The 21705-nt window shown below is 42.8% G+C and overlaps 1 protein-coding gene across 1 annotated transcript in view; it reads left to right on the top strand.

The window, feature by feature from the left end:
• The window catches only part of LOC126091974 (glutamate dehydrogenase, mitochondrial), a 165217-nt gene extending 143942 nt beyond the window's left edge, over positions 1 to 21275 (top strand). The window contains exons 8-9 of the mRNA XM_049907333.1: positions 7646 to 7800; positions 20127 to 21275. Coding sequence (XP_049763290.1) covers positions 7646 to 7800; positions 20127 to 20243 — 272 coding nt within the window. The 3' untranslated portion in view covers positions 20244 to 21275. The remainder of the gene's footprint in view (positions 1 to 7645; positions 7801 to 20126) is intronic.
• The last annotated feature ends 430 nt before the right edge of the window (positions 21276 to 21705 follow it).

Here is a 21705-nt window from a genome sequence, read left to right as displayed (position 1 = left end):
GAGGAAGAGATCGCAAATTAAGTCCGAATGATCATGGAGGTGCGTGACAAGGCACAGGAATTTATAGTTGTCGTCAGAGACGTGATGCAACTCAAAAAGATGTTTGACAAGTGCAAACCATGGGAGCGAGCGGTTGCGCGGTAGGCGGTGGGGTCCCGTAAACTGGGTTGTAGGCTGTGGGCACTGAGTTGAACTGACCCACCCCAGAAATAATGCAGAAGGCTGGTGTGGCAGACACAGGCGGTGCTGTGGGAGAAGTGAGCAGCTGAGCAGCCGGAACTGGGGCCTCCTTTAAGTGCAGGGGGGGGGGGGGGGGGGGGGGTGTTGGTAACTCGTATGACCAAAGTTTGTTCTCCACACAAGTTGAAAACACCCCCTGTGAGGTCGCACTATAACTGACTGCTGGAACTTGTAAGAAGTCACGTTGTGTGGTAAGATGCCATTGGAAGGCAAAACACCAAATGATGCACTTGAACCAACATGGTGGAAAACTTGAGCAACCGGTTTGTGGGGGTGAGCATGGAGAAGTGTGCGCACTAAAATGTTATTGACTAGTTTGCCAGTGAGGCAAAACCAGAACAGGTCGCAGTTCATAGTGGCCGGGTGTGTTTTGCAATAATGGTGGTGCAGCACACGGTGCAACAGTAACTGTTGTTGTGGCCCGTTAAGAGTCAAAGTACATGTGTGAATATAGATCGCTTTGAGAATTATATGACTGATCGGTAGGTACACTGTTCTGAATATTAGGCACTTCACACTTCACATGTTGGCGAGCACAGTCTGGCGACATGAAACCTGAGTCCATTGTTTGTGTTAGCTGAGTAGCTGTGTTAGCTGCGTAAGTGCTTTATCTGAAAACTACCTTGAGCAGTTAAACAGAGAACCGACTCGTGGCGATAACATATTAGACCTTCTGGTGACAAACAGACCCGAACTATTTGAAAAAGTTAACGCAGAACAGGGAATCAGTGATCATAAAGCGGTTATGGCATCGATGATTTCAGCCGTAAATACGAATATTAAAAAGGGTAGGAAGATTTTTCTGTTTAGAAAAAGTGACAAAAAGCAGATTTCAGAGTACCTGTTGGCTCAACCCAAAAGTTTTGTCTCAAGTACAGATAGTGTTGAGGATCAGTGGACAAAGTTCAAAACCGTTGTACATTATGCGTTAGATGAGTATGTGCCAAGCAAGATCGTAAGAGATGGAAAAGAGCCACCGTGGTACAACAACAGAGTTAGAAAACTGCTGTGGAAGCAAAGGGAACTTCACAGCAAACATAAACATAGCCAAAGCCTTGCAGACAAACAAAAATTACGCAAAGCGAAATGTAGTGTGAGGAGGGCTATGCGAGACGCATTCAATGAATTCGTAAGTAAAGTTCTATTTACTGACTTGGCAGAAAATCCTAAGAAATTTTGGTCTGATGTCAAAGCGGTAGGTGGATCAAAACAAAATGTCCAGACACTCTGTGACCAAAATGGTACTGAAACAGAGGATGACAGACTAAAGGCCGAAATACTAAATGTCTTTTTCCAAAGTTGTTTCACAGAGGAAGATTGCACTATAGTTCCTTCTCTAGATTGTCGCACAGATGACAAAATGGTAGATACCGAAATAGACGACAGAGGGATAGAGAAACAATTAAAATCGCTCAAAAGAGGAAAGGCCTCTGGACCTGATGGGATTCCAGTTCAATTTTACACAGAGTACACGAAGGAACTTGCCCCCCTTCTTGCAGCGGTGTACCGTAGGTCTCTAGAAGAGCGTAGCGTTCCAAAGGATTGGAAAAGGGCACAGGTCATCCCCATTTTCAAGAAGGGACGTCGAACAGATGTGCAGAACTATAGACCTATATCTCTAACGTCGATCAGTTGTAGAATTTTGGAACACGTATTATGTTATAGTATAATGACTTTTCTGGAGACTAGAAATCTACTCTGTAGGAATCAGCATGGGTTTCGAAAAAGACGGTCATGTGAAACCCAGCTCGCGCTATTCATCCATGAGACTCAGAGGGCCATAGACATGGGTTCACAGGTAGATGCTGTGTTTCTTGACTTCCGCAAGGCGTTAGATACAGTTCCCCACAGTCGTTTAATGAACAAAGTAAGAGCATATGGACTATCAGACAGATTGTGTGATTGGATTGAGGAGTTCCTAGATAACAGGACGCAGCATGTTATTCTCAATGGAGAGAAGTCTTCCGAAGTAAGAGTGATTTCAGGTGTGCCGCAGGGGAGTGTCATAGGACCGTTGCTATTCACAATATACATAAATGACCTGGTGGATTACATCGGAAGTTCACTGAGGCTTTTTGCAGATGATGCTGTGGTGTATCGAGAGGTTGTAACAATGGAAAATTGTACTGAAATGCAGGAGGATCTGCAGCGAATTGACGCATGGTGTAGGGAATGGCAATTGAATCTCAATGTAGACAAGTGTAATGTGCTGCGAATACACAGAAAGATAGATCCTTTATCATTTAGCTACAAAATAGCACGTCAGCAACTGGAAGCAGTTAATACCATAAATTATCTGGGAGTACGCATTAGGAGTGATTTAAAATGGAATGATCATATAATGTTGATCGTCGGGAAAGCAGATGCCAGACTGAGATTCATTGGAAGAATCCTAAGGAAATGCAATCCGAAAACAAAGGAAGTAGGGTACAGTACGCTTGTTCGCCCACTGCTTGAATACTGCTCAGCAGTGTGGGATCCGTACCAGATAGGGTTGATACAAGACACAGAGAAGATCCAATGGAGAGCAGCGCGCTTCGTTACAGGATCATTTAGTAATCGCGAAAGCATTACGGAGATGATAGATAAACTCCAGTGGAAGACTCTGCAGGAGAGACACTCAGTAGCTCGGTACGGGCTTTTGTCAAAGTTTCGAGAACATACCTTCACCGAAGAGTCAAGCAGTATATTGCTCCCTCCTACGTATATCTCGCGAAGAGACCATGAGAATAAAATCAGAGAGATTAGAGCCCACACAGAGGCATACCGACAATCCTTCTTTCCACGAACAATACGAGACTGGAATAGAAGGGAGAACCGATAGAGGTACTGAAGGTACCCTCCGCCACACACCGTCAGGTGGCTTGCGGAGTATGGATGTAGATGTAGATGTAGCACTTGACCGTTGTAGAGTGACAAAGTTTGAGGTTAACGTGGCTGGATATTGCGAACCACTGTGAATTAATGTAGAACCGGTTGTTGGCGAAGGAATGAAGAGGTCTGGCGATCGTTGTTGTTTGAACAAAGCATTGTGTGAGTTGGCCCTGGTGGTGAGCGCAGAACCAGTTGATTTACAACACCCAGCGTGGAAGTCGTGGAAGACGTAGAAACTTTGGGGTCACCAGTATGGGATCAGGATACGAGTAGTGGTATACGGAATAAACTGTCCCCATTTATATTTGCACATACATATATTTCGACAATTATCATACACGTGCACACAGTACAAGGTACAAGAACAGACTGAATTAACATGACGGCTCTGATGAGTGATCGGAGTGCCAAAGATTGTTATTCATGGTCGATATGATCTATCAACACCACAACCTGTTAGCATAGTGGAAAGGAAATGAAACTGAAATAAATATCAATGGCTTAATGCAAGAATGTCAGTTTTTAATGAATTTGAGATACGTTACGTAAGCAGCTAAGAAAATTCTTATATGTAAGAATAACTGAAGTCTAACTTCAGTTGGAAGAACAGAACGTGGCTTCTGGAGAAAGTCATATTATGGACGTGGAAGTATTGCATGCAATAATAACCAGTATGTACCTGGGTGAAGGATCTGTCATGGTTTTCACTGCTTGAACAGTCAATGTCAACTAAAGTTAATGTAACACTGGAATGCACCTGGCTATATGACTTACTACTTACCATTGTTTATTCTTTGACTTCATCGTGTCACTGTTTCATCTCTGACATTATATTATGGTGAATATTGTGAAAACATGTTTTTATTGGGAGGAAGATACATTGCTGAGGCTAGCAGGCATTCTTTACGCAAGCAGTGATGTAAGTGCAAAATTTTCAATTTTTTTGTGAGGAAAATGTGTGTGTTAAGAATTAAATTAACATACTCTCCAAAGCTGTGAGTTAGTTGAACTCAGTTTGACACAATTTGGGATATCTCGTTTGAAAATGACTCCTCCTTTCAAAGGTGTTGATTTTTTGGCAGTGGTTTCTATAAACACTCCAAACTTGAAACTACCACTGTTGATTTATCTACATGGACTGCATCTGTAAGTGATGCAACTAATCTAGCAGCAAAAAAGGAATTAAACTCTGTGTTAAACACAAAACATCCACTCAACATAACTGCATCTGAACCTGCTAGTTCTGCTGGTTTACTGTTTTCAGACAATCTATCTGAGCAGAAGTTCAGATTCTTCTGATTTTGTGATTTTTAGCACGCAACAATAAGCAGTGCAAGAGAAAACATGTTACTGACATTGACATTGGTCAGGTTAAGTTATCAACTGATGGAACACCAGGCCAAATGTTTCAGGGGAAGTAGTACATGAGAAAGCAAACATCTGATCCTGAAAAATGGCTCATAATATTTGGAAACCAGTCAGGATACAAGGGAAACCATACATAGTGACAAAAGGAGCACAGCAGCTGAGTAAGAGATTGAAACAACCATCTAAATGTTGCAGAAAAGGCTTTGAGAAATTTAATGAAAAAGGACAGGAAAATATTTGAATGCAGTTTTATAAACCATTGAGCAAGGCACAAAATTGGCATGCTCCTTACTGGAATACCCTAAGAAAACTGTTCTTGAAAGAGAAGGTAATATTGCAACTGCCACTTTTCAAGAAAATATTTCCTACTAAAATCTAGCATAGACTTAGTTCAGGTACACCAGACATTGTATCTAAATACATTAACTTTGACCTCAATGAAAGTTGTAAATCAGTATCAAAAAGAAACCTACTAGTAATTGACAGAGTAATGTAACTGCATTGACAAAAAAATCTACTCACCAAGCAACGGCAGGAGAACACATACACGAGAAAAGATTTCATTTACACAAGCTTATAGAACCAGTGGCTCCTTCTTCCAGTGGCTCCTTCTTCCAGTGGCTCCTTCTTCCAGTGGCTCCTTCTTCCAGTGGCTCCTTCTTCCAGTGGCTCCTTCTTCCAGTGGCTCCTTCTTCCAGTGGCTCCTTCTTCCAGTGGCTCCTTCTTCCAGTGGCTCCTTCTTCCAGTGGCTCCTTCTTCCAGTGGCTCCTTCTTCCAGTGGCTCCTTCTTCCAGTGGCTCCTTCTTCCAGTGGCTCTTTCTTCTGGCAGAAGGGCTGAAGGGGAAGGAAGAGGTATGAAGGGAGAGGAACTGGAGCGGTTTAGGGAAAGGGGTAGAGTTTGGAAAAGTCATCCAGAACCCTGGGTCATGAGAGACTTAGAGGACAGAATGAGGAGAAGTCTTTCCTTTACTTAAATTAGCAGAATTGAGCCATGAAAAGAAAATCAGCAAAGAGAAAAGAACTAAAATCAAAGCGTTCATTTCCTATGCCTTGATTTGGAAAATTATCAACACCCCTTTTATGCAGTAGGGTAACTTCACATAAATGATCACTGCAGATCTCCGTTTAACTGTGAACTCTGCAGCTAAAAATCACAAATCTGCTCAGAGTTATGAGGGATAAAGCTAGTGCTGGCCATGCATGAAATGAAATAGCTTCTTGTATTCGCAAGAGCATGCTGCCATTACCTTAAGTCGTAGTTGATGGCGATATAGTTAGTGACTCCAGCAGTGGCCAGAACTGTAATATTAATGTCTGTCATGCCCATGAATATGTATTTCAAGAGGAAAGACACTGTAGTAGTAAGTCAGAAGTTATTAATCATCCATTCCTTGAAGTTAGTGATACTCATATGGCGACCTCCGTTCATGCAACTTTCAGAGAAAAAGGGTACTACTGCAAAAATTGATTTGATCAGGTTAGTTCCTAGGAAATGAGTGCTAAATATAGTGGAACATACAACAGAATTATTTTCTTAATTTCAGCGAGCTTCTTTATTGATGTGTTATGATCATAGAAAATCCAACATTTTGGGAGAGCCATTTACTTGGATAGAGACAGAGAATGGTTGCTGAAATACATGTGTAATTCACCTGGGAATGTATAGTATAAATTTCCCTTTGGCCCACAAGATGAGTTCAAGATACTAAATCTAACAAGAATAAGCAAAACATGCAGTGACTCATGACAAGCAACCCATTCACACACTTACAGTATTATCATCAGAAAAGTCAAAGATCTAGGAATGTTAATGGCCTTTACACATCCACAGAGTAGGGCATTTTACCAGAATGTTCTACCATGGCATTCAGGAGGCACTATAGAGTACTTACACAAAAATTAGATTGTTTCATCTTTCTCTACTATGGACTGATACACACGGTCATGATTCCAAATGGAGAATACAATCAGCAATTATAACATACAACATTATCTTATATTGTTTTCTCTTTGTATCAACACATGGGGATAAGACTGAAATGCAGAACATGCACAAATTTTAATTAGCCAAATACCTGCATTTATTTCATTATTAAAACAGTAAAAATGGACACATTTCATACTGCCGTATGAGTCGTAAAAAACAGCCAATGTATGAAAATCTTGAATGCTTGGTACTCTGCATTTCTCAGAGCTTTATTAAGATGTCTTCTATACATTATGAGCTGCACTAGCAACCTTTTATTTGTCAAAACCAATTTTCGGGATTATGATCTATCAGTGGCATCTGATACAGAGGAATAGACAAGTGTAAGTGCATAGATTACTACAATTTAAAGTATTTCTAGTGCAGCTCATGGTGTATAGAGTATGTCTTTTAATCAGTGTATTAAAATTACTGGAACTAAATCAATAAAAAACAGTGTCACAAAAGCACTGATGAAGGTAAGTGTTAAAGAATTTTTAGGAAGTACAGATTCTAGCATTTATAAAAAATTTTATTAGTGCCAAATGTGAAGCTGCAGAATGAAGTGTTAAGTGTTAATGGCACTGAAACTTTTCTCTAAATGTCAACACTGAATCCTGACAAATGATATCTTTGACCTTGATTGTTCTTGCATTAAGCCACTTAAACTGTGTGTGTGTGTGTGTGTGTGTGTGTGTGTGTGTGTGTGTGTGTGTGTGTGTGTGTGTTTTCCAAAATTCAGAATTGCTGGTGGGGCACTGTCAGCCATTCAGAATATAGTGAAGAAAATAGTTACTGCGAAATGCACAAATTTATATTCACAATGTGAGTGGTGATCTGTTCCTTGTATATCACACTGTGATGGTTGCTCTGTGATATTGTTTATGCTTAACATATGTCTATAAATGATTGGTGGAAATGCTGAATGCAGTGGCACAGTGCTTAGTGTATTGGACTTTGTCAGGAGGGGTAGGTTTCAAAACCCTCTCCGGCCATTCTGATTCAGATTTACTGTGGATCCCCAAAATCTATCATGGTGAATGCTGGGGTAGTTCTCTAGTTGTTGAGTAGGATTTAACAACCAATCTTTTTACTTTCCTTCTTTCTTTCGTAGTTAGGATCCATTTATTTTTGCAGCACATGTTGAACTACAGAAAGATTTATGCCTCTGTAAAACCATTAAAATTGTTGTTTCAGAATCTGTTCAAGAATCTCTAGAGCGAAGATTTGGCAGAGTGGGTGGCAGAATACCTGTTACACCTTCTGAAGCATTCCAGAAGAGAATCTCCGGTGCTTCTGAAAAGGACATTGTACATTCTGGCTTGGACTACACAATGGAAAGATCAGCAAGGGTAAGATCTGGTCACTTTGTTTATGAAATAGGTAGAATCTGAATGGATAAGAAAAATATTATCCTCATCTGCATCTGCAAGTTTATCTGCATCTGCAAGTTTATCTTCATCTGCTGATATTAGTTTTGTGAAGCAATTTAACCCATCACTGCTCTCATAGCACTTGTGCCTGGCCTGAATTTTCGTCTACTGGAATCCGACTCGGCTCTGATGCAAATTAAGGCTGGACACAGAGGATGTCTCATATCTTTTGGATCAAATTGGAACAGGAGATAGTGAGTCCACAACTGATTACATTGAGATAGGGAACAGTGGTCAGAAATGCATATTAATTCTGTTACGGACATATGCTATATATGCATAATAACAGCATAGCTCATAGTAATTGTGTAAAGTTATGACCATCGTGTAAAGTTATGACCATCAGTCTCAATGCCTGTATTGCAATGGCACATGCAGTTCTACCACACTCTTTCAGAGATCTCTGGTGTCTGTTGTACACTGGAACAAGCAGAAGGTTATATAAAGCATACATCCTGACCGCCAGAATGACATAGTGTACACATTCTTAGCTTATAACGCATGTATCATGTGATTACCAACTGCATTGCATTGGTGCATTAACCTGTGCCATACTCACACCACTATCCTTGGTATCAGTTGTCTATTGTGTCTGACAGCTTGTGACGTGTCAGTGAGGAGGTGTGATACTGTATATAGTGTGTTATGTGTAGTCAAAAGTGGAACGTTGTTTGTAAAGAGATTTGGCAGACGTGCATGCATTTAGTGTACTGTGCAGCAGTATTTAGTGTCTGTAACACAGCACGAATGTTTGAAGAATGCTTTCCCAACAGATGTCATCCTAATTGGAAGTAGTTTATCTCCTTGGATCCCACCTTGCAAGAGAATGGGTCGTTCACACCACAGTTGGCCAAGGTTCCCGCCAAAGACCTGTCTGAGCACCAGACTTTGAGGAAATGGTGTTGGATCATGTGGCTTGCCATAAAGCAGTAAGCACCCACCAACTTGTCCATAAAACACTCACTTTGAAGGATATAGTGTGGAGAGTGCTGGTGGAACATGTATTAACCCCTATCATACCGTACATGTGACAGCACTGGGACCAATGGATTTTGAGTTCCAAATTTCCTTCTGTCAACGAATAATACTGTGCAGTGCTGTGGTGTTGAACTTTCAAGAGTTTGAATTCCTTGTGGATGACGGCTTATTCACCCGTGACAGTGTTTTCAACAGCTGCAGCAGCCATGTCTGGACTGAAAACACTCCCCACCATCTACATCAGTAACCACAAATAATAATTTTTTTTTGTCACTGTATTGGCGGGCAATGTCAAAGATCACCTAATAAAATCATATTTGCTGCCTCCCTGTTTTGACTGGCCCACATTACCTGGTGTTTTTGCCACACACACACACACACACACACACACACACATACACACATACACACACACACACACACACACACACACACACACACAAAGATAAAATGCAAACAAAATTCAAATTTGGCACAGAACTCTGATGAACAAATGAATACTGACTCGGCTGGGGGACATAAAAAAACCACAATCACACTGTGTTCTGGTGAAGTGAAGAGTGTTGTACTGTGTTATTTGTGGAAAATACTTGTTATAGTTATGTGTGCATCACAACACCTCAGCTTCATGCGGAGAATGGAAGTTGGTTGGTTGGTTTGGGGAAGGAGACCAGACAGCGTGGTCATCGGTCTCATCGGATTAGGGAAGGATTGGGAAGGAAGTCGGCCGTGCCCTTTCAGAGGAACTATCCCGGCATTTGCCTGCAGTGATTTAGGGAAATCACGGAAAACCTAAATCAGGATGGCCGGACGCGGGATTGAACCGTCGTCCTCCCGAATGCGAGTCCAGTGTCTTAACCACTGCGCCACCCCGCTCGGTGGAGAATGGAAGTGCTTGCCACACGAAAACATAAGTAAAAACAAATGTAGGCACTGAAACATTGCGAAACACTGAGTTACATTCTAGAAGATAGGTGAACTCCCAGCAAAAAACTTTCTCATCAACATTGGTGGGTTGCAGATGACAAGCTATCTGTAGTAATTAACACACAAATAATCCAGAAAATTCATGCACACCAAATGTAAAAGGTACTTACAAAAATAAATGATCTGTTGTTTGAACTAAAAATACACATAATGTTAGTCATTTAACAAAAATATTCACATTGCAGAATAAATAAAAACTAAAACCCACTGATGATGGCGCAGTGGTGCCGAAACATGTTTGGGTACTGAGAAAAACATTGTTTTGCATAACTGGTGGACCTCACATCCAACAATGTGGTATGTTTCTCCATTGAGCCTGGGTGTATGAACATGAGGCACAGTCAGTCACCAACATGAAAATTTACAATCTGATCCCGTAGAAATGAAGCATCATCTTTGAAAAGCACATTTGCACTAAGATGGTGGTACACATATTGTTGAGTGAACCATTCACAGAAGTGTACCTGTTCAGGAAAGTCAGCTGCTGATAGTGGCTGGACACCTGTGTGTGGTATGGATACAGCAGGTTCTCATATAGCACTCTCCGGTCAGTCATGTGGCCAACATTACTTGTTGCCGCTAATTCTTACACTGATACAAGGGTTGTCATCAGCTGCATGCAGTTTCTCCTCCAGTTGGTGACGGTCTCATTCTTCTAGCCCTCCCACACTTGCAAGTACAGTAGTAGGCTTAAATGTCCCATGATATTAAGAAAATGATCAGCTGCTTCAAAAGTTCTCGTCTGTGGGCACCATCATCATGGAAATCTCTCCCAATACAAACAGTGAGTGAGTGCCATGCCAATAACCAACTGCTAATCTGTACAGCAAGTGGCTATCTGCCAACACTGAATTGAGTATATTTCCATTGCACTCACTGGAAACAAAATTCACACTGAACACCAAACACTTGATGCTATCCCCCCAGGAGGTCCACAACTCTTTTGTGGATACGTGCGTAGCGAGCACGGGACCCCGAGCTAATGTGGCCCTCCTTCCTTTCCGGGCTGCATACCTTCCTTTTCTGCATCCTTCCCTCTCCCCCATCTTCGCCTCTCCTCCCCTCGCCACTGGCTCTTTCCTTCCCTTTCTTCCCCTCTGGTAGTATGGTTTGTGCCTACGTCCGGAGACGGACGCTCATAAATGTACCGCATTCTTCGCCTTCTCTGCTTGTATGTCTTCATCCTTCCTTTGTCCTTCTCTTTTCCTTACCTCTTCTCTTTACCCTTTTCTCTGCTGCGGCGTTTGAGACCTTTCCTCTTTCCTTTCCCTTTCTTTGTTTTTCCCTTTCTCTTTCTTCCTCCCTGTGCGTGTCTGAAGGCCGACCCACGCATTTATGTGCGTAGCCGGTGATGGGGTAACGCGTAATTCCCCGCCCCGGGTAGACAGGTAGGACACGTACGTACCCCCTGGTAACGGCCAGGCCCAGGGAGGGGTGATTACCCGAGCTGATACCTTCCGAAAATGCCGATTGGTCCCTCCGTCCGTTTGTCGGGAGGTGTGACCTGAGGTGTGAACAATCACCTAAGGCGGGAGTGCCCTCAGAGAGGGCCCCCACAAGGGAGGAGCGCGCCATTGGAGACGCCGGTAATCATGGGGGATTCTTCCGCAATGGTTTCCTCACCTTCCACTATGTCTGCTCACAAGCGTAAGTTCACCAAGTCTCAGCCACAGACAGTTCTTCCATCGTTGCCACAGTTCCTTGTTGTTTCTCGGTCTGACGAAGGTCACGACTTCTCCACGGGCAACCCTTTCATTATTCAGAAAGGTGTCGACGCAATTGCAGGTCCTGTAAAGTCTTGTTCCAGATTACGGAATGGCACCCTGTTGTTAGAAACAGTCAGTGCCCTCCAGGCACAAAAATTGCTGCGTACTTCACTGCTCCACACCTTCCCTGTCCGGGTTGAAGTGCACCGCACTTTAAATTCCTCGCATGGAGTCGTTTATACACGCTCCCTCGATGGATTGTCTGACGAAGAAATTCAGCACTACCTGTCTGACCAGGGCGTAACGGCTGTTCATAGAGTTATGAAAAGGGTTGACACGAACATCATTCCAACCCGCACTGTCTTCTTGACATTTGACAAAGTTCAACTCCCATCCAAAATCAAAGCAGGCTATGAGATAATTTTCGTTCGCCCTTATGTCCCAAACCCTACGCGTTGCTATCGGTGTCAGCGGTTCAATCACACCAGCCAGTCCTGTTCCAATCCAGCCAAATGTGTTACGTTTGGCAAGGATGCCCATGAGGGTGCTTGTCCACCTCCATCCCCTCGCTGCATCAACTGTATGGGTGACCACGCTGCTTCTTCTCGAGATTGCCCCGTTTTTAAGGACGAAAAGCTCATCCAGGAAATCAGAGTGAAGGAAAGGTGTAGACCTTTGCTGCTCGAAAATTATTCGCCAGTCGACAGCCCACCGTGCCTGACAGAAAAATACAGCACTGTCCTTGCTTCTCCTCGGCCAACAAAGGAGATGGCCACGCAGACTTGCGACCTCACCTTTAGTGCCACGGTCGTCAGATCGGCCAGCGCAAAGATTGCCCGTTCAACCTTACCACTTCTGCCCACTCTCTGGCTCACCCTTCGTCGGGTTCTGCTAAATCTCGAGCCCAAAAGTCAGACACAAAGACTTCAAAAAAAGAGCATACTAGTGAAGATTTTTTACGTACCCCAACTTCACAACTATCAGTTCCTACTTCATCTAAACATCATACTTCCAAGAAGGCTACAAAGAAACCCAGTTCCTCTCCTTCTCCGCCAAGGCGTGTCCCATCTACAGCACCACCTGGCGGAAATCGCCCTCGGCCGTCTTCTGTGTCGCCGAGGCGCACTGCTGGCGGCCGATCAACTGGCCGATCGCTGGTGGCGGGAGCTGCTCCTGAACAACCTATGGATCAGGATCTTCTGCCTTCGGCTGAATGCCATTCCATGTTGTCGGTCGCAAGCTCTGAGCAGTCGTTGAGTTGACAGCAACCTTCGTCACATTCCTCCATTTTCTGTTCACCCTATGTCCATTATCCACTGGAATATCCGCGGCATTAGAGCCAATCGGGATGAATTGTCGATCCTCTTACGATCCTACTCGCCTGTCATCTTCTGTCTTCAGGAAACAAAGCTGCATCCCCATGACCGCTTTGTTCTCCCTCATTTTCAGTCCGTCCGATATGATCTCCCCTCTGTTGCAGGCACTCCAGCCCATGGAGGGCTCATGATTCTTCTCCATGATACTCTCCATTATCACCCAATCCCCTTAAACACTTCCTTCCAAGCTGTCGCCGTCCGTCTTTCCCTTTCTGGATACACGTTCTCTCTTTGTACTGTATACATTCCATCGTCCACACCAATGGCACGAGCTGATCTCCTTATCTTCTTGGTCAGCTTCCACCCCCCTATTTGCTGGTTGGGGACTTCAATGCCCACCACCCGCTTTGGGGATCTCCACATCCTTGTCCACGTGGCTCCATATTGCTAGACGTCTTCCACCAAGCGGATCTAGTTTGCCTCAACACTGGGGTCCCTACATTTTTGTCTGCCTCCACGACAAATTTATCTCATTTGGACCTTGCGGTTGGTACTGTTCCGCTAGCTCGGCGCTTCGAATGGTTCGCCCTTGATGATACACACTAGAGTGATCACTTTCCATGTGTCCTTAGACTGCAGCCTCCACTGCCATATATGCGCCCGAGACGCTGGAAGTTTGGCCAGGCCGACTGGACACTTTTTTCGTCTCTAGCGACATTCGATGACCGTCACTTTCCCAGCGTCGACGATGAGGTCACACACATTACCGACGTTATTCTTACAGCTGCGGAACGTTCAATACCACGCACCTCTGAATTGCCCCGGCGCCCCCCAGTTCCTTGGTGGAACGAGGCATGCCGTGACGCAATACGTGAGCGGCGACGTGCTCTCCGCGTTTTCCGCCACCATCCTACTTTGGCCAACTGTATCCGCTATAAGCAGTTCAGAGCGCGATGCCGTCGTGTCATCCGCAATAGCAAGAAGGCAAGCTGGAAATTCTTTATTAGCTCATTTAACACCTTCACTCCCTCCTCGGAAGTTTGGAGTCGGCTTCGACGGTTCTCAGGCGCGCCTAGTTTCTCCCCGGTCTCTGGGCTCACCGTCGCGCATGATGCATTAGTGGACCCCGTCGCAATTTCTAACTCATTGGGTCAGCACTTTGCTGAGATTTCGAGCTCTTCAAATTACCCGCCAGCGTTTCTCCCGAAGAAACGTGCAGCGGAAGTGCGACCTCTTGCTTTCTCCTCTCAAAATCGCGAAAGCTACAATACTGTTTTCTCCATGCGGGAACTCCAACATGCCCTCTCTTCTTCTCGCTCCTCCGCCCCAGGACCGGATGGTATCCACGTCCAAATATTGCTGCATTTATCAACCCATAGTCTGCGTTACCTCCTTCGCCTTTATAATCGAATTTGGACCGACAGTACCTTTCCCAGACAGTGGCGGGAAGCTATTGTCGTTCCCGTTCCGAAACCTGGAAAGGACAAACATCTCCCCTCTAGCTATCGCCCCATTTCTCTCACGAGTAGTGTCCGTAAGGTTTTGGAGCGTATGGTGAATTACCGTTTAGCTTGGTGGCTGGAATCCTGCAGTCTTTTAACACCAGCCCAATGCGGATTTCGGAAGCATCGTTCTGCAGTTGACCATCTTGTTGCTCTCTCCACTTATATCATGAACAATTTTCTCCGGAAACACCAAACGGTAGCAATCTTTTTCGATCTGGAGAGAGCATACGATACCTGTTGGAGGACAGGTATCCTCCGCACACTGTTCTCTTGGGGCTTTCGAGGTCGGCTGCCCCTTTTTCTTTGTGAATTTATGGCAGAGCGCACATTCAGGGTACGGGTGAACACTACTCTATCCCGTACTTTCTCCCAAGAAAACGGGGTACCCCAGGGCTCCGTGCTGAGTGTTATACTGTTTGCCATTGCCATCAGTCCAATTACGGATTGTCTCCTTCCTGATGTCTCGGGCTCCCTCTTTGTGGACGATTTTGCGATCTACTACAGCTCTCAACGGACCAGCCTTCTTGAACGACGTCTTCAAGGATGTCTCGATCGCCTCCACTCTTGGAGCATGGACACCGGCTTCCGTTTTTCTCGTAGTAAGACCGTTTGTGTTAATTTTTGGCGACGTAAGGAGTTTCTTCTGCCCTCCTTACATCTAGGTCCTGTTGTCAACCTTCCGTTTTCAGACGTCGCTAAATTCTTGGGTCTTATGTTTGACAGAAAACTGTGCTGGTCCTCCCACGTTTCCTATCTTTCGGCTCGCTGTCTGCGATCCCTCAGCACCCTCCGTGTCCTGAATGGTACCTCCTGGGGAGCGGACCGAGTGGTCCTTCTCTGCCTCTATCGCGCCTTAGTGCGCTCGAAATTGGACTATGGAACCATAGTCTACTCCTCTGCTCGGCCGTCTATTCTTTGGCGTCTCGACTCTATCCACCACCGTGGATTACGTTTAGTGTCTGGAGCATTTTACACCAGCCCTGTGGAAAGCCTTTATGCTGAGACTGCTGAACCTCCGCTGTCCAATCGGCGAGCAGTCCTTCTGAGTCGTTATGCAAGCCATCTGTCTTCCATGCCTGCTAATCCAGCCCATGACATTTTTTTCGATGCCTCCTTTGATTTAGGGTATGCAGGCCGCCCCTCCTCCCTACTACCCCCGGGAGTCTGCTTCCGTCAACTGCTCCATTCTCTTTCCTTCCGCTTTCATAAAACCTTCTTGACAACTTGGGGTACAGCACCGCCTTGGCTCCGTCCCCAGATCTGCCTGCTCCGAGACCTTTGTCGATTTCCCAAGGATGGTACCCCTTCACTTGTTTATTGTCGGGCATTTGCTGCTCTATGTGCACAAATAACGGACGCCACATTGATTTACACCGATGGCTCGAAAACATCGTTAGGTGTAGGGAGTGCCTATATTGTTGGCGACACCCCAAATCACTTTCGGCTTCCCGACCAGTGTTCGGTTTATACTGCGGAGCTTTACGCTGTTCTCCAGGCTGTCCACTACATCCGCCGCCATCGGCAGATACAGTACGTTATCTGCTCAGATTCTCTCAGCTCTCTCCTCAGTCTCCAAGCTCTTTACCCTGTGCACCCTCTGGTCCAACGGATTCAGGACTGTCTGCGCTTGCTCCACCTGGGGGGCGTCTCGGTGGCGTTCCTCTGGCTCCCGGGACACGTTGGTATCTGCGGAAACGAGGCGGCCGATATTGCAGCCAAGGCTGCAGTCTCTCTTCTTCGGCCAGCTATTCAATCGATTCCCTTCGCCGATCTACGGAGCGTTTTATGTCGTCGTGTTGTTCATTTATGGCACGCGCATTGGTCGACACTTCCCCAAAATAAATTGCGGGATGTGAAAACTCTTCCTTGTGCTTGGACCTCTTCCTCCCGAACGCGTCGTCGGGAGGAGGTAATTTTAACTAGACTCTGGATAGGGCACTGTCTTTTTAGCCATCGACATCTTTTAAGCAGCGATCCTCCCCCCACTCTGTCCCCACTGCTCTCAGCTGTGGACGGTAAGACACCTTTTAATTGAGTGCCCCTATTGTAATCCGTTACGCGCCCGTCTACAGCTGTCGCCTGATATATCGTCAATTTTAGCAGATGACACGCGCTCGGCCGATCGCGTTCTAGAGTTCATTAGTGCCAGTGAAATGACGTCAGTCATTTGAAGCTTTTTTTTGGGACAACCAACCCCTTCCTGTAGTGGATTTTTAAGCCTTTCTTCTGCTTTTAGTTTCTCCAATTTTATGACTTTCGTTCCCATTGCTGCTGGTTTCCATTTTCGGTTTTTACTGTTTCCTAAGTCACAGACCGGGCGCTAATGACCATAGCAGTTTTGCGCCAAAAAAAAAAAAAAAAATGTACTTGATGCTATGTGGTTTATTATAGTAGGGCAATGAGGTAAGTCACTTGTCAAGACAAGTGGTGAAGTGAGTCACTTGCTGGCATTACTTACATTCTGGTGGAACAATAAACACTAGTGGGTATGTGTTTCCTGTGATCAATGTGATTATGAAGAGAATTAAGAAATGAGCTTTAACAGGGAAATAAACCATTTATGGATCCGTATCCATACAGCACATTTCATTTGTCTGTGTGCAACAAATGTTTTTTAAAGTTTTGCCATCCCTTTTGTTACACCATGTTTTTATACAGAAGTTGCAAAAGAGATAGCTACATGTTGCCTGAATGTGATGATGGCTACAAAAATCTTATTCTCTTTGTACCCTGTAGGTACAGTTGAAGACTAGCAGAAGTTTTTAGTAAAAGTTTAATATTATGTAAGGTATAACAATAAATCTCTCTGAACAAACGTACTATAATGGGTGTCATACATTTCATGGGATAGCAAGGAATTATTGTTATTAGAAGTTTTGGGTTGTGAAATCCTAACTGCTTATGGGAAAGTTGGTATCTGCCTGTGCATATGCTCAAGCCAAGAAATAAAGCTGCTTTTGTCAGTACTGATAAAGTAGTTGTCATAATGGAACTCCACATTTGGAAAAAGAATAGTAGTAAACAGATTCATCTTACAGCTTCTGTCCCCATGTTGAACAATACTTGGGCCTAACTGCATTTGTAATTCATCATTATGAGAGGTCAAATTAAAATCGAGAACCTTCATTATCTTTGATCTGGCCAGCTGTCGGAGACTTCATATAGATAAAGATTTTCTAAAGTGATGAATGGTGGTAGAGTGTGGCTGACAAGACGCTTCCAAGCCACAAATCAAAGCAGGTCAAAACATATTTTCTAAGAAGGTGGAGACTATACGCAAATTACAGTCCTTATCTACATTATTAGATGAACCTAGATTTTTTAACATAATAAGAGTTCAGGAGGTGTAAAAAAGATTATTTTGATCAGTCTACATGAAATTGTTTAAGTTGTTTAAACATTAGTTTATTAATAACTGATAAATCACACAGTATTAATATTGAACCGAAAATTTACGTTCGTAGCTCTCGGAACAAATGTTCCTTCATCAGGGAGGAGAGAGGGGAAAGAAAGGGAAGAAGGGAAAGTGGATTCGGTTGCTCACAACCCAGGTTATGAAGCAACAGGGAAAGGTAAACAGGGAGGGTAGCAAGGATGGAGGCATGGTTGCCAGAGGGAAGCCAAAGATATTCTACTGTAAGTACTGTGCCAGCTTCAAACCAAAGAGGATGCATACAGAAGTAAAGAGGTATACAGTATAAAGATAAACACAACTATCTAGGATGAAAAGATGCGTGAATGGCTAAAGAGGAAAGGGAAAGAGGAGAAGACTGGGAGTGAGGTTGTTTAACGTAGGTTCAGTCCAGGGGGATAGCGGGATGAAAGGATGTGTTGGAGTGCAAGTTCCCATCTCCGCAGTTCAGAGGGACTGGTGTTGGGTGGGAGAAGCCAAATGGCACATACGGTGTAGTAGGTTCCTAGGTCCCTAGAATTATGCTGGAGGGCATGCTCCATTACTGGGTATTGGACATCTCCTAGGCGGACAGTTCGTCTGTGTCCATTCATGCGCTCAGCCAGTTTAGTTGTTGTCATTATTTATTTATTTATTTATTTATTTATTTTTTAAATGTCTATCGGCTGTACTGAGCTGAGGTAAGTACTGGCCAGCCCCTCTATCTCTTTGTTAGTATTTGTTTCACATCTTTATATGAGATTTTCCATTAATCATTTACAGTATTAATATTAATTGTTGTTGTTTCTTAAAAAATGTCCATTAAGCAGAACCAAGCCTAGCTTCTTAATACTTCGTCAAACTGCATTTAGCAGCTACTTATGCTTCAACTTGCTTTGCCACTGTTAAGACTGCCTTGTATGGTGTCGTGCATCTGTGGGTGATGATATCAGACTTTAATAGTCTTTTCAGTGAGATGAACTTTTGTAGTGATTGTTTCCTTTGATTAATCTTTTCACCAGCTCCCAAATATTTTTAATTGGGTTCATCTCGGGCAAATTTCCTGACCAGAATAACAAAGGGAAATTTTGTTTCTACAAAAAAGGTTTTTACTGGTCATGCCGTGTGGCATGGAGTCCTGCCCTGCATGCGCACAAATGATTCTCCTTTAGGGAATCATCATTTATTTTAGGTAATAGCCTCCTCCTTAATGCCTCATTGTACTGGTTTTGCTGGATTAATCCCTCAACCAAGCACAAACATCCAGTGCCTTTTCCACCAATGACACACCATATCATCAGTTTGGTAGGATGTTTCACAGTCTGCACAATAGTTGGGAAGGTACTTTTCACCAGGGCGCTTTTGTACAAACTGAAATTTATTTACCAAAGTTTCAGATGTAGGCTCATCACTAAAGCAATCGTGAAACAAAATGAAAAAGCCATGAAGATTTGCTGTAGGATTGGCCTTCAATGCTGAAAATTTATCATCACTTATGAAGGCAAATACTGTGGAATTTAAATCATACTCACCGATTTCCAGAAGTCGAAATCTCAATATTTGTGCCCATTCACCCATGCAAGATGTTCTGACATCACAGTAGTAGTTAATTTTAATTTTCGGGCAGGCCTACAAGCCTTGAATTTCATTTGTGAAAGTTTGCATCTTTACAGTTCTTTCAGATGTTGTAGTCCTGTTTCATTTCAATTCCTTTTGCACAAGCAAAGGAGAAGGAAAAAGAAGTCTATTCCCGGCCATTGATGCTACCAGGATAATCACGTAATTGCTGGCTTTGTAATGGAGCCATATCTGCTAACATTTATTGTTGACTGAGGAGAATTAGCAACTTAACTAGCTGATAGGTGTCTGACAGGTGCATGGGCAAATGTCGTTAATTGAGAATGTGATGTAGTGCATATTGAAGACAAAGTAGATAGTTCATGTAACACTTGTTGATCATATGAATACTCAGTATTTTGCGTAGCAAAATCTGTGACTTGTACATACAAGTATTTCGTTGCAGATGGGTAGCTTAATTTTACTCGGTCACAGTTATTTGTAATGATCTTTTTATTACTGTCCCAAATTGTTCAGAACAACCATCACTATTGTTGAAAAGCTGCCCAGCACCATAAGTGAATAGTGGAAATTTACAGTACATATTGTTAGAAATTTGATAATTTATCATTACAGTTGTTTGTTGTTAATTAAAACAAAAAATCTCCTCCTACAGCCTCTTAAATTTTATAAATGTCATTTATTTCCTCCCTGTAGACATGTAACTATTAGTATTTGTCTAAGAAATTAGTGTAGTTACTAGTGCTGTGTGACACGGTTTTTAAAAATAATTTTTTTCTTTCAGGCTATCATGAAAACTGCCATGAAGTACAATTTGGGGCTTGACTTAAGAACTGCAGCATATGTAAATTCAATAGAAAAAATATTTACCACTTACAAGGAGGCTGGTTTGGCTTTCTAGAAAGCAAGTTCTTTCAACATGCCATCCATCATTTTATAAAGACAAATAGTCCTGTAGCTGAGAATATGTTTGGAAGCATTCCACAGTCTTCAGTTTTACACAACCTTCTGTATTGGGAGGTGAAGATGATTCTGAATGGAAATAAAAGGAAAAATGGAATCTTTACTTTCAGTTCTCAGAATTTTAGAGAAATGCATTTTCTGGATGTAATATCATCATCTTTAGTTAAGAACATTTCAATTTAGAAATTCTGACCATTAACTGTACTTAAACTAGTAAGATATTAATCTTACTTAATTGAAGATATTCTTAGACCTGTCCATGTAGCACATAATATAGCAATGCATATTATTGTATTTTTCACTTCATGAACTGAATGCTTATATTTCATTTCTGCAATGATATTATGTCCATCTCAATTTGATATTTTTTGAGAAAAGAACATATTCATAGTGTCCTGGTTTTTGTTTTGTCCACAGGATCACACTAATTGATAACCATGTAATTTGGTAATGTTCTTGCTCTGTGATAATGTCTTGTGTAAATGTGCTTTGAGCCACATTCTAACTTGTGTTTAACATAAGTCCCTGCCGACCTTGTGTTAATTTTACATGAAAAGCATTTAAATTTGCTATTAACTCTCCCATTACGCACTAATGAATATCTTTCTGTTGGTGTACAAATACCTCTCTGCTGATTAATATAATTTGATAGAAACTTTCAATTTGTGAAACATTTGTGTGTGTTATACATAAGTTTCAGAGAAATATACACAGAGAAACTTTTAACTTTTTGATGACTGTAATGCAGTGCTGCAGGAAGTCAGTGTAACATATAATGAATGTGAAGCACTCAATAATCAGTATTTTTATTTTGTTCATGTATTCACTGTGCTTCTCAGATGTGGCTATTGTCTTCTGTACTTTACACTTCATAAATATTTATAAGTACATATTTAAAAAATGCAGTTATTTGTTTCCACACCTTCATGTGATACCTAATAAAATAAAGAACTCTATTTTTATTTCTCTAGTTGAGTCAATTTTTCTATTATGCTTACAAAACATGCCTATTACTCAGAACAATATAGAATTTGTCTTTAATTAATGGGAAATTGTAGTTAGTATGAAACTGGTGAGTGAGTTAGTGTGTGTGTGTATATATATATATATATATATGATATGAATATAATAGAGGGAAACGTTCCACGTGGGAAAAATATATTTAAAAAGAAAGATGATGAGACTTACCAAACAAAAGCGCTGGCAGGTCGATAGACACACTGACAAACACAAACATACACACAAAATCTAGCTTTCGCAACCAATGGTTGCCTCGTCAGGAAAGAGGGAAGGAGAGGGAAAGACAAAAGGATTTGGGTTTTAAGGGAGAGGGTAAGGAGTCATTCCAATCCCGGGAGCGGAAAGACTTACATTAGGGGGAAAAAAGGAGGGAAAAAAGG

The sequence above is a fragment of the Schistocerca cancellata genome, chromosome 7 (assembly GCF_023864275.1).
Source record: "Schistocerca cancellata isolate TAMUIC-IGC-003103 chromosome 7, iqSchCanc2.1, whole genome shotgun sequence".
In the NCBI taxonomy this organism is placed as follows: Eukaryota; Metazoa; Arthropoda; class Insecta; order Orthoptera; family Acrididae; genus Schistocerca; species Schistocerca cancellata.
This window is presented reverse-complemented; position numbering and strand designations above follow the sequence as displayed.